Source organism: Aphelocoma coerulescens, chromosome 3 (assembly GCF_041296385.1).
Source record: "Aphelocoma coerulescens isolate FSJ_1873_10779 chromosome 3, UR_Acoe_1.0, whole genome shotgun sequence".
Classification (NCBI taxonomy): Eukaryota; Metazoa; Chordata; class Aves; order Passeriformes; family Corvidae; genus Aphelocoma; species Aphelocoma coerulescens.
Window position 1 is genome coordinate 58950966 of NC_091016.1, and position 13279 is coordinate 58964244.

At 36.0% G+C, this 13279-nt stretch overlaps 1 protein-coding gene across 8 annotated transcripts in view; it reads right to left on the reverse strand.

Annotated features, from left to right (window-relative positions):
• Positions 1-13279, reverse strand: part of UTRN (utrophin) — a 359524-nt gene that overhangs the window by 84092 nt on the left and 262153 nt on the right. For all 8 annotated transcript variants that reach the window (XM_069010451.1, XM_069010452.1, XM_069010449.1 and 5 more), the window contains one exon: positions 7529-7658. In XM_069010451.1, the coding sequence (XP_068866552.1) occupies positions 7529-7658 (130 nt within the window). The remainder of the gene's footprint in view (positions 1-7528; positions 7659-13279) is intronic.

Sequence of the window (13279 nt, forward strand, 5' to 3'; positions counted from 1 at the left end):
AAAGAAAGTGTCTTAACAGTAAGAGTTTTCTTCTATTAGTTTGGAATTCATTTAACCGGCCTGTCATCAAACAAACCAGCACAGAGAATTTCTTTTTGCTGTGAAAAAATTTTACACAGTAGTCATTGCTCTTTTGTTTCTACTTAATATAAAGTATTCTCAATCATCACTTTGATCGGTGTCTTCCCACCCCTCTTTTTAAATGGTATTTATTACATTATCTTTACTTCAGCAGCTGCTCAGAGAGCAAGAACAGCCTATATTCACAGGACCATCTGTTTACCAGAGAGGACAGATAGTAACTGACCTTGCAGTCAGGAAAAAAAAAGTCCTCTTCTGTAGTGAAAAAGAAACAATCTTGATTTTAATATAAATTTTTGTCATAAAGGACTGAAAGCTCCAACAGCTTCTCTGTGTCTCTAGCAAAGACTGAGTGCCACAAAAGGAAAACCTTCAGGCCTGAATTTTACAGCATATAGTTTCCTTGCATGCTTACATATATGTATAATACCAGTGAAGAAAATAGTTTTTACTTAAGAATTTATTTTACATCTCTTGAAGTATTTGGCTGTAGCAGTTTTCATTCTAAGCAACTGTGATTGATCCTTATTATGTGGCCTTGAACTAGTGATCTCTTTCTATCTTGCCAAAATTACATTAATTTCCATTCGCTTTTGCTATATTCTTAACCAAATATACTGGAATTGGAGATGATTTCATGTTCCCTCCTTCTCACGTGATGTCAAACATTGTCTCTTCCTTGGTTCAATCAATCTTTGCAGCAAAAAACAATGGATGACACAGCACCGTATTCATTATGAAAACTTTCAGACCATTTGAATATGCACAATGGCACATTATCAAACTCCCACGCAGAAGATCCAAAATGAGTGCTATCATTGCATCATGAAATCTTTAGCATTGCTGCAGACAAAGCATTGTCTGAGCTTCTAAAAATCTTGACAGAAAACTTAGTTCTGATGGGATGGGAACAGGAAGTTTAAAGAATAAGCAGCAATTGGTTAAACACAGCAATTAGTCAGACTCCGAGCACCCAACCATCCAAGCATAACCCAGTATTTCACCTTCTTCTCCTATTCAAATAACTATTGCATATTTAGCTAAAACAAGAGCAAAGAGCACAGTCATTTTCCTTTATGCCCTCACTTAGGTTTTCTTATACCAAAACTGAAAGTTCTTTAAACTAGAGAAATGTAATTAAATAAAGAGTGAATGAGAAAAGTCTCTTCAGGATAAAAGACAAATTATCTCTGGTCTACAGAAGACAAAATTGCAAAAGTAGAGCAAATGAAACTGTTAATGTCATGTATGATAAATAGCTCTGGAAAAGGCCTGGTGTATGGACTCCAGATAAAGACAGCTGAGAACAATACCAGCAAATACACGTCTTTTAATAGTGATTGTTGATATTTCCCAGTGGGTCCTGGTGGTGAAGACAAAGAAGGATGAAACAAGGAAAATAGCTTATAGGTAAAAGAGATAATTAAGTCCTCCCATAGCATCTCTCTCCAGAAAACCAATGGAGATTACAGCAGTCCTGGGAAGCAGACATTTATCCAGCATAACCAGTGTCATTTGTCAACATAAACAAACCACACACAATACTTCTCACTATAAACATGCCAACATTTTGTAATAAATGGTGTGATCCAAAGCAAGTTCACAATACTTCTGCATAGTGGAAACCCAAACTTTATGTTGCTCCAGGAACATAAACCAGGTACGAGTTCAGTTTTATTATGGTCCTGCCACAATCCCCTGTTAAACTATCACCAAGCTGTGTCTTCTCCCAATTCCTGATAAAGGGAAAGTATCAACAGAGAGAGGGTCATTACCACTGTATCTCAGTTACTCAAGGCAAGCAACAAATTAATCCTGTTTCTTTTCAAAGCACTGTGACTGCAGATTGTAACAAGCCTTTTACTTACTCTGAAGATCAATAAAGATTTTTTTTTTGGCACTGCACATATGGCAGGTAGCTCCTTAGCATGACTGCAGGAGACATACATCCCCTAACAGCATTTCAAAACAAACCAAAGGCACCTATTTTATTCCAAAACAGTACAAAACCAGAAAATACACAAGTTAGGCAGCACAAAAGATACGGCTCCCTGATTTGACAGCACCCTATAGTGACCACACAGGACTTAAAAACATCCATGTTCTGAACTTTTCTGAGCTTCTAAGCAACTCTTCTCAGCCTGTTTTCTCCTTCAGAGACATTACATTTTTTTATTATTCTGCAATTTCCAATTTGCTTTCTTGAAGCTCATTTACAATGTTTTTGAGCTATGTTTACTCTAGAGAATAAGAAAGGCATTTTCTTTCACACAAAGGTCCTAACCTTTGACAGCTATCAGTCATCTGCATTGCTAGTGGCATCCAACTGAAAATTCTCTTGCAACAAAGCTTCAGTGGTTTCTAGGGCCTTTTAAACAAGGCAACAGTTAAACTTTAATAACATGCTTCCGCCCAGAAAACATCCCATATTTCAGGTAAAACTGGGACACAACAGAGCATAAAGGACAAGAATGAATATGCCTATGTTTGTATGCCAAGGTCCTCATGAAGAAAAAAAAAAAACGTAAACAACCAACCAGTAATAAAATTAACCACTTTGAACTTAGGCCAATCTGCTTCCACTAAAAAATCAGGCTTTAAAATCCTCTAAGTTTGCACTCCACACCACTCAGCAGGGAAACAATTTCCTTGAACTTTACTAATATGTATCCAAGCAGACAACCATGTAGACTCTACAGGAAATATTTCAAGGCTTTACCCAACTGGACTAAACTTGTAGGGTGACTAAGACATCTACTTTGAAAAGGAGAAAGATAATTACTTTGAGATTCTCTCACGGGTAACTGCACATTTCTCTTACCTTAGGAAGAAACTCTTAAAAGTCCCAAGTGAATGAGCTCCAACTAAAACAAAAGCAGCAATGTTCAAAACAGTGTAAGTACTTTCCGGATATGATTCCACTGACTGCCAGTGGGTCATATCCTCTTCCTTCTCCTAAGCACTTCTAATTTCAAACTCTAGACTTCATACTCAGTCCAACTACACAGCAGAGAAACAAATATTCCAGTGGTGTGTGATAGCTAGAGAACAAACAAAAATGATTGAGAATAGAAATGCTGCCTGCTATATACATTAGTAAAGAGTAAATTGACTATTTTCAGCGAGATCTTCCTTGCAAAAGGAAAAGTTATGGCAGAGAAATTTACCTAAATGTGGTCAGTGGTGGTAAGCAAAAAAGTTCAGCTTTTATTTATGTCTGAAACAGGTGAAGATACTGTGCCTCTACAAGTGTAAAGTATCTACATACCATTCACTGGTACTTATTAATATATTTCTTTTACAATACAGATGTGATTGATGGGGCTTTCTATTCAATTAATAGGAGGTACAGATGGTAAATACTTATTTTTAAATGCTGTGTCTATCACAACAACCTTTGCTATGAAATAGCAGCTTTCAAAGATAGGAATCTAATTGTCCTAAGAAAACTAAAAGTTACTGAAGTAGTTGGATAACACTGGAGACTCCCAGAACCATTCGCTATTACAATGAGAATCAGTGTAGTGGCCTGTGATAATCTGCTAGGATGTTCCACTGCTTCAGCAGAATTAAGGACAGAACTTCATCAAAGCTGTATCATCAGTTCACAGAACTCAGGGGACATAAAATATGATTTTTGCTTTCCTTTGTCTCTCCAATGGCCTGTAACCTTACTAACAGTACATGGATTTAAGAAGCCAGCTGTAACTATGCCATAGAGAATTATAATTAACATTTTTAGATCAAAGTTTTTTCCTATACCATGGACAAGTGACAAAAAATGCTAAAAACATGAGCATTTCTTTAACCTGTCCATCCATGAAATGCAGCAGCTGGCTTATCAATCAGTTCCACCCAGATGCTGAGGCAGCTCAAATACAGGAAGATTGTGAAGCTTGCTTTTTTGTGATGGGGCCTCTCTACAGAAACATGGCAAAACAAAAACAGAAGAAAAGATAGATGGGAGATACAATTAACTAGGAAAGTAGTTTCCTGGAAGATGAAGAACTCCGTCTGAATGTGACAGTTACTCTCTGGTATAGCAGAAGGCCAACACAGGAAGCATAAGGTAAAGATGGGAAAGAAGAAACCAAGGCTTACTCATAACCTGATTCTATATTCTTGTCATATATTTGAAATTAACAAGACCATTATAGACAATAATGGGTTATCATAAGGCATCCTATAAAAAATGTTCTCTGTGGATGGAACAACATATGTATATATGCCCAGGCCCTCAAAACAGGTCTCAGTCAGATAAGTTCAAAACTGATTCTTATCAGTTGTCTCCTAAATCTGTCTCATTCCTTGCCCTTGCAACAACGCCCTCCCAAGCATGAAGAGACCTATGGTGAAGGAAAAAATAATAAAAAATATTGACTTAAAAAAAAATTAGATTGAGAAGTTGAAGAAAATAGAAGACAATTTTACAACCTTTATCATCTTCAGATTAGCTAACCATTCCCCCATAAAGACCCCTTCCCTTATAGAAGGTAGGAAATAACCTCAAAAAACTGTGATTTTCCAATTAATGCAAGTTTGAGTTAGTAAAATAGCTTTGCTATTTGTCCTATAGAACCAGCTAAAGCAGTGTTCAAATCAAGATTGTAGTGTTGACTGTTTGTCAATATTTTTAGAAAACAGACTGTCAACTTAGAATCCATAACCACACTCCTTCACCTTTATCAATATGAAGTGGACTTCATTGGAATTAACAAGTTAACTTTAATCAACTACAGAGAACACCAGTGATCAAGAGGCTGATAGAAAATAAAAAAAATTAACATCTTAAAAGCAAACTAAAGCCCACACCCTTCACTGAGAGCGCTTAATCAGAAGAAAAATGCTGGGTGTCTGGCTGTCTTCTAGCTCAGAGATGAAGTTTTCTGGAGATTGGTGGCATCAGTTGTCAGAAAAAAATTACTAGACTCACTCCTGGCTGAAAATTAACAGCTTATTACATATATATGAGATCAAAAAAAATTATTCAAAGACAACTTTTGGCCTGAATGTCTATTAATCTACAGAAAGCGAATGTCCATTTTTGCACAGGGCGAGTGCCCACTGCTGGCAGCAGGAGCTCCACAGGGGTCTCTGGGAGAAGAGGCTGGGGCTGCCCTGTGCCAGGGACATCAGACTGCAGACAACTCACCATGGGGCACACCTGAGGCCATGCTGGTGGCACCTCAGGGAAAGTGTATTTAAGAAACAGAAAACACCAGAGGGAAGCAACAGTAGAAACAACAGTGCGAACACCAAGATCAGAGGAGGAGGACCAACCCTATGGTAGGGCAGATATTCCACATGGAGATAGCACACAGAGGAAAGGTGTGAGAGGAAAGACGGAGAAAGAAACTGCTAGGCTATAACCATGGAGTCACCACCTTCCCACCCTCTCATGCCACTTGTTGCCTCTCTGAGCATGACCAGCGTCACAACAAGGGGACAAGGAGACAAGAATGAGGGAGTCAAGTTGAGTCTGTGAAAGTGGGGAGGAAATGGTTTTAACGTTTGTGAGGTTTTTTCCTCACTATGAACCAACTTAGTATTTAATTATTTATTTTAAATGGCAATAAATAGTTTGTTTTCCCCAAGCTAAACCTGTTTGGCCCACAACAGTAGTTTGTAAGGGATCTGCATCTGAGACCCATCTGATCCTCATCCTGACCCATGAGCTTTCTCACTCATGTTCTTCCCATCTCCTGCCTCCATTCCACTGTGGTGGAAGACATAAGTGAATGGGTGGGAGTTTGGCTGGTACTCAAGACTAACCCATCACGTGCTCAGAAAAAAAAGTCCATGGAACTACTGAGTGTGAAGAAGAAAGAGGAAAATAAGTTCTGTGCACATCTATGAAGCTTCCCAGTCCAAACATATGATTGATTTTCAAATACGATGACGAGACAACTAGACACGCACACATCACTTGCAGACCATGGGTGTTATTGCTATGCAGTTTACCGTGGTCATCAAATTCCCTGTTAGTCTGTTCTCACTGCCACTGGTATAGTGCAAAATAATAATCATTATCTTCGTAATAGACTGGATAACAAGAATTTATGATGCAGTTTATCATCTGAAGTTTGGTCTTGAAGTTTGCATCTAGTCAATCAACACTGACTAGATCATTGATATCAACTCTGTTAGAAAACAAACATTTTACATTGGTAATATTTTATGTACTGGCATCGTTTGTGCTGAGAGGTTCTATGTTTTTGAGGAGAGAACCTGCAATTTCAGACTTCTGTATGAAATTTTTGTATGAAAGAATGAACAAATATACAGAGAGCATCCTTATTTTCAACTGCAAGCTTGCTTGTGATTTAGACCAACTAAAACATTGGAAATGCCATATAGCAAATGGGTTTGAGAGTAAAGAGAAACTGAGTATTTTCAGGAGTCAGGAGTTCAAAAAAGAAGTTAAGCTAAGGTACCAGCACTAAACAATGAGATAAATGGTTCATTGGCTTTAATCACCAGCTATTCAAACTTTATCACAAAGTTGAACTAGGGAATATGAAACCACTTGAAAATTTGCACAGAAATAACATGAAGTATGGATGCAGGAAAGACTAGTTATTTCCACTGAACAAACATAAGAAGTTCGCAACGGAGACATATAAGATGATGTATGGAAAGAAAAAACTAGCTCCCGATAAAAGCAGACACAGTTTAATTTTTTAAATTATACAGAACAGTAAATTATTCACATCTTAAGCAACTGGAAGTTCTGCAAAAGTAGATTATTACATTTTCCAAGAACAGCTCTTGTGTAAGCAAAAGCAAGACCTCATAATGGTGTAGCTTGCATCAGAGACATAACTGTAGGACTGACAGAGAAAACTTTCTATTTTGTGGTTGTGGGGGAGTGGAGAAAATTTATTACCTTCTTGTTGGTCTCTGATATTTAGATCAATATCTCAACAAATACTATGCAAAAACAGTTTCTAGGATAGCTGTAGTTCCATTCCTTAGCAATGATTCATTTAATATTCAAATCTTTAAGATTCTGTAATGACAGCCTTCCTAAAGCTGTTTTATTTTACTTCTAATGAGATACACCACCAAATATGCTTATTTCTATTTGTGGAGTAAAACTTTGCAATAGACATATGGATGTTCAAATGTGATTCCTTTATTATTATGACTACATTTAAGGTATGTACGTTATAGCATTAAGAAGAAAGAACAGAGCTACCATTAGTGTTTTAAATCAAAAACTGGAAAAGGCAGTAGAGATGTTTCTACTTCTTCCATTAAAATGTAAGTACTTACAAATCAGAGAAGTAACACTTGAATCAAAAACACCGAAATAAAAGCCATCAGGATACAATTCGGAAAATTCTGAGGTCTGAGCAAGTAACTGGGATATAAAACACATACTAGAGACATGCAAGTCCTTTCTCTCTTTTTTTTTGACCTTTCCCAGAAGGGAGTGTTTTCTGACCTGTTTTTGAATGCAAGCTCCTTCTTGGTTCCTCAGGCCCCTCAATTGGTTGGTCAGCAAGGAAAACTCGTGCCTGGTCCACAGCATTGAGAATGGTTTGCTCTTTATCCTTCAGTTCACGCCTGAGTGCCTTTTGGGAAGGGAAAGAAGAATGCATTTGTCACTTGACCTTGTGAACTATACCATGTTCTCTGTTTTCATCTCTCCAACCAGACTTGCCTAGTGAGTAATAGCCAACATTATTCAGACTGCAAGATAAAATGCAAATTTTACAAAACAGAAGCCACTAGAAATAAAGGCTGGAAGGGTAATATTTAGGAAATTGACTTGAAGAAAGGAATACAAGAAAGGTGATGATAGTAAGTTTAAAAACAGCCTAATAAACTGAAACTACTACATTAAAATTCTAATAAAAAGTATGTTTAATGGGTTTATTGCTTTTAACAGGATTGCTAATATATAGTACATTGCTACAATAAACTGTTTACTTTTTTGATAGCTGGAATAACAGCAAACTGCATCTACTGAGACTTCAGAAAATCATTTAATAAATGATAAAAGGAACTGCAAAAATTGTTAACATTCCTTAGAAAATGAAACATCTTGTTTCTGTCCACTATTTACTATTGTGATAACACATTCTGAAAAGGCCATGTTTTAAATTACTCAAAAATATTTTCTTTATTATGCAAAAAACCAATTGAAACTTACATACAGAAAGAAAAAAATCAATTTTTATATAAAATTTTTTTGTGGTGATGGAAATCAATTTCATGGTATTTTGATCTCCAGCATTTATGACATTATTAAAGGGTTAAGTGTAACCAAGCTTTTTTAAAAAAAAGGTTATAAGTAGCCAACTGTTATGTTTCTTATGAAGCATTTTCTTCCAGCATAAAGCATAAATCAGTCCCACCTAGAAGGAAAATGTGTTTCCTGTTCTTCTACACACAGAAACACAAAAGAAGATACTTTAAACATTATTAGAATGCTATGTTTATTTTTTATAATGTATTTTTAGTTCTAATTAAAAAATCAAGGCTTATTTTACTGTCACAATTCACTAAGATCCCATTCCAGATCGGAAAAAGCAGTTACTAGTGTCAACAACATTATATAATAAAATGGGTGTTCTACTGAAAAGTGTGAAAAACAGATACCATAAAAGCATCACAAATGCCATCTTAGCCTTGTCATTAAGTCTTTTGATGCCACAATCACAAAAAACACCCTCATCTCGACTTCAGCTTAGCAGGAGGCAAGATATTTTTCCTCCCTCCTCCCCCACTTCATCTTTTCAAATATTTCCATTCTTCTGCTTCAACTAAAATAAAAAACAAAACAAACAAAAATACACAACGACAACAAGAACAAAAAAACCCAACAAAACCTAATCACTGAAAACACACTAAGCTCCATCACATTTAGGAACCTGCATTATACAGTCCAACTTTCAGTAACTATTAACTATTGTATTTATACAATACTCCTCAGAACAGTACTATCTCTGTATGCTTCTGAACAGCAATAATATTCTTTGTAGGATTCAGTACATATTGCATGTAATAACTAATGAAAATTGCCATTTAAAAACCAAGCCCTACTTATTCAAAACAAACAAAAAACCAAACAGAAATGGGAACATTTTACATTGTAAAAGCAACATTCCTGAAGAATCTCTTCAGTTCACCACAGTATGTATCAATATTTTAATTTCACGTTACCCACACTAGAATAAGACACTTTGAAGTGCCATCCATAGTTTAAAAATCATTAAAGCATTCTCTACACAGGAATTTGTTTCAAGAAAGAAGGCAGGCAGTATTATGGCTCAAAAAACTCCCCATTTAAAAAAAACTTTTGGTTAATAGAACCTGTGTGGATGCATCAGCAAAATATAATTTATTTTAATTTTAAAGACTTTGTCAGAAACAGAGGGGTGATTACTACACTTTGAAGTAGGAGATATTTCTAGAATTACTTTTTTCTCCTCCAAATAACTTCCAAAATATTTCCAAAGCATGCAAGAAAAGGGAGGCTATGTCACATTTTGAGTACAGTATGAAATTTCAGCAGTTAGAAACAATCTAGAGATGGATCTCTTTTACTCTGTCTCTCCTGTTTACCCTCACATACTGTGTTTCAGCAATTTCTCCTGACGACCCTAAATAAAACTTCAATCAAGTTTGACCTAATAGACCTTGGATTTAATTCTCCACCATCCCTGCCACTGAAGTTGTTCAAATTGAGGTTGACAACAGAAAGATTTTAAGAATTTGGCCCATACAGCTCATCAACTATAAATCATCCATGGCAATCCTTATCAATATTTTTGACATGAAAATGATTTTTGACATCAATATTCTTAGCCTGAAATAAACCATACACTGAAATAATACTACTAAAGTCATTTGGCAGTCGAGTACCTTGAGCCCACCACAGACTTCCTACCTAGATTATGTTTGGGGTTCTTTTTGTTTGTTTGTTTTTTATGCCACAGGTGCAAGAATAATTTTTGGAACAGTCACTCAGACTTGCTTAACTTTTTCTTAGTGATACTCAATATATTTCTCTGTCCCTCTTTGCCAGTAAACAAGAAGAGCAATGAGAATACACAATGCAAACTGAGCATGCCAGTACTCTTGTCCCAGCAAACCTCTCTGCAACAGAACAAAAAAAAGTAACCCACTTATAAATCTGATCTTGAGCTCAGATACCATCTCTCTTGAATGGACAAAATAAAGATTTCATTGGAAAAATCACATCTAGAGGAACACTACAGAGTAAAAGTAAGTCATAAAAAGCCCAGCAAGGAACATAAAACCTGCAATATCGAATCTGATTATTGTAAAGATTTTTATATAGTGAGAAGTACAATCATATATTTTGGTGGTTTATTTAGTTTTGCAAAAGATATCTCTTCAATGGCTACTCAGAATGGAGATGTCTCCTTCAGTTGCCAAGGATATTACTTCATTCTCCCTTTGTCATTAAGAACTAAAATAGTTAAAGCATTTGTAAGCTTTCAGTGGAGCACAGGTTTTAGCAGAGGGAGAATTCCCCTCCTGTTGCTGGCTATGCCTTTCAGGAAGAAAATTAGGAGAAATTGATACAGATTAAATAAGTGAAGGTATGGTAAAAAAACTGGAGAAGCATCTCAAAATGTGTCACAGAAAACTGTCCACTAATAAGCCAAACACATAGATGCAAGTGATTTTTGAGTCCTATTGAGCATGCAGATGTGAACACAAAATGGAAAAGCAAAAGCTGAGCACAGAGATAACACATTTATTTTGCCCACTATGCTCTTTCACGTTTATAAAAGTACAATAATATTTTAAAGCTATATTTGCCATACAAAAAGGGGCGGTACACAACTTGGGCAGGAATTCATACCACTGTATTTCATACAACAATTATAAATTGCAAAATTACTGTATACTTCAGGTAATGGTTTAAAATGAAAGCTTCGCTTCCCTCAGTAATCTGACAGGTTACAGACTATTAAATGGATTTAGTCCATTGGTCTGTGGTTCACATGCTTCTGTTGCATTCGCAAATCCATTCTTACTTCCTACATAAACCAGGACATGCAAGAGTCCTGCAAAAACCAACACTAATTTTAGGCATTCTTGATTGTTATGAAAGAAGGGGGAAAAGTCCTGGAAACCTAAAATCTGGTGTATGCAGTGTCAACACAATTTGTTTTCGTAGCTGACCTTAAACAATACTAGAGAAAAATAATTTTAAAAAACCTCCTTTAAAAAGAGTCTTCCACTGGTAGATGGATATGGGCCTACAAAACTACACTCTAGAAATATTTTATGCAGCATGAAACAAAGTAATAAGTACAATCAGCACTGAAGCATTCATTTTGCAGGTATAAGGTCCCAAGTTAGCCAACTACAGCAGTTACCCAGGACCCAAGTAACACAATCCTCCTCTCAGGGAAGAGGACAAAAAGTGTTACCTCCATGATTTTCAACGACGACCCAGTGATTTACTCTCCATTTTGATTTGTTCCTTTTTCAGTGACTGTGAAACATATGTTACTCCCTTTATAACTCTGGAAATTACAGACCATTTGCTCTGCTACACCAAGATAATTGAACCCATTTGCCCTCTCCTCATTAGAGATGCATCTGATTTCTAATATAAACCCCAACTCCTCTTGTAATCTAAGATTTTTAAAGGAATTTGCCTAAAGCAGGGCACTACAAAATTCCTGTTGAGAATGCTTTGCAGCTGAAGTATTTTCACTCTTGAAAAATTGAAAAGCTACAAAACTTTTGCTATTGTGAATTTTGACACTGTTTAGTGCATCCTGAAAGCACCTATTTCCTTCAGCTGCACCTTAAAATTATTTTTTGAGCACAGTAAGTAGATTTCCAAAATTACTCACTGTTAATTTACCGTCTCTTTTTCTCTTTTGAATTGTACAGACTTGTACAGAATAATTCAAGGAGCAGATATGCTTAATAGCTCCAACAGATGAAGGCAAAGTTAATTTCAAAGAAAACACATGGGATGTTTCTTAAAAACAGAACATATTTAAATCAGGTCTCATTATGCACTCTTTCAAGGAAGTAAAGATGCATGTTATTGTAGCTCATATCAGTTTAGCACACTGTAGCCTTGTGTGCCAATCAGCAGCTCCTGTAGCGTTTAATTACATATTCATCTTTATTCTGCACCCAGTGCTTGAAAAACTCCTGTTACTTTTATACACTAAAATGAAATGGAAAAAAAAAATCTGTGGCATATAATAGGATGGGAAGAATAATCAAGTTGATTGAGCAAACTCAAGAGTGAGATGAGGAATTGTTTATAAAGACCACACAGAGATCAAGGTAAACTGAGTCTCTGCCAGCTGTCTCCATCACTAAAGAGTGAGCTAGAAAGAAAATAGCATAGCATGTTTAAAAAAGCTGTTCCTTCCCGTCAGATACTATTTAATGTACACATAAAATTTCAAAAGTGTTTTGGTCTCTGTACACATCTCTCTGTAAAAGTCAGTTTTATAATATATCTAACCCAGTTGATATAGAAAATATTCAAATAAAGAACAATATTTAATTTGAGATGGTGTATTTACCTTTTACTATTTCATACTAAATCTATGTGGCAAGAGAAATAACAGGAGAAAAATGGTTCCTAATACACAACCATTAGTACCTGGGGGGACAAAGACAAATGCAGTGCATGGGACTTTAAAGATGAGACTGAATCCTGATAAATCAGTGACAAACAGTGACCAACACCAGAACAGGGAAAGAAAAGTAAATACCAGAGTGGGGGAGGGGAAAGAAAAAAAAAAGAGGAAGCTGTTTACCTCCATAATAAATATATATTGAGTATTTTAGATTTATTTTTTTAATAGAATCTAAATAGACATCTCAAAAAGGACCAAAGAAAAGTGTCAAAGGATGCATTTTTCTATATTGTCTCTCAGTTTACCACTTGACACTTGCTGTCTCTTTTGCTGTAGTGTCGATACAAAGTGTGCAAATAGGGTGTCAACTACAAGGGTTTAATGTGAGTGTAGACCTGGAAGTCACATCTATGGCAAATTCCTCTTTTTTGCCTGCAGGCACAAGGAAACTAAACTGACAGAAATATAAAAGCATAGATGTGGGCAAAAAAGAATTAGACTATGCATGCTGGTGATCTTTTACCAGAGGCAAATAAATGTTAGCTTACTTAAGACTTTCCCTTTGATTTATCAAAATAGATGCTTCAGGCCAGAAAGAG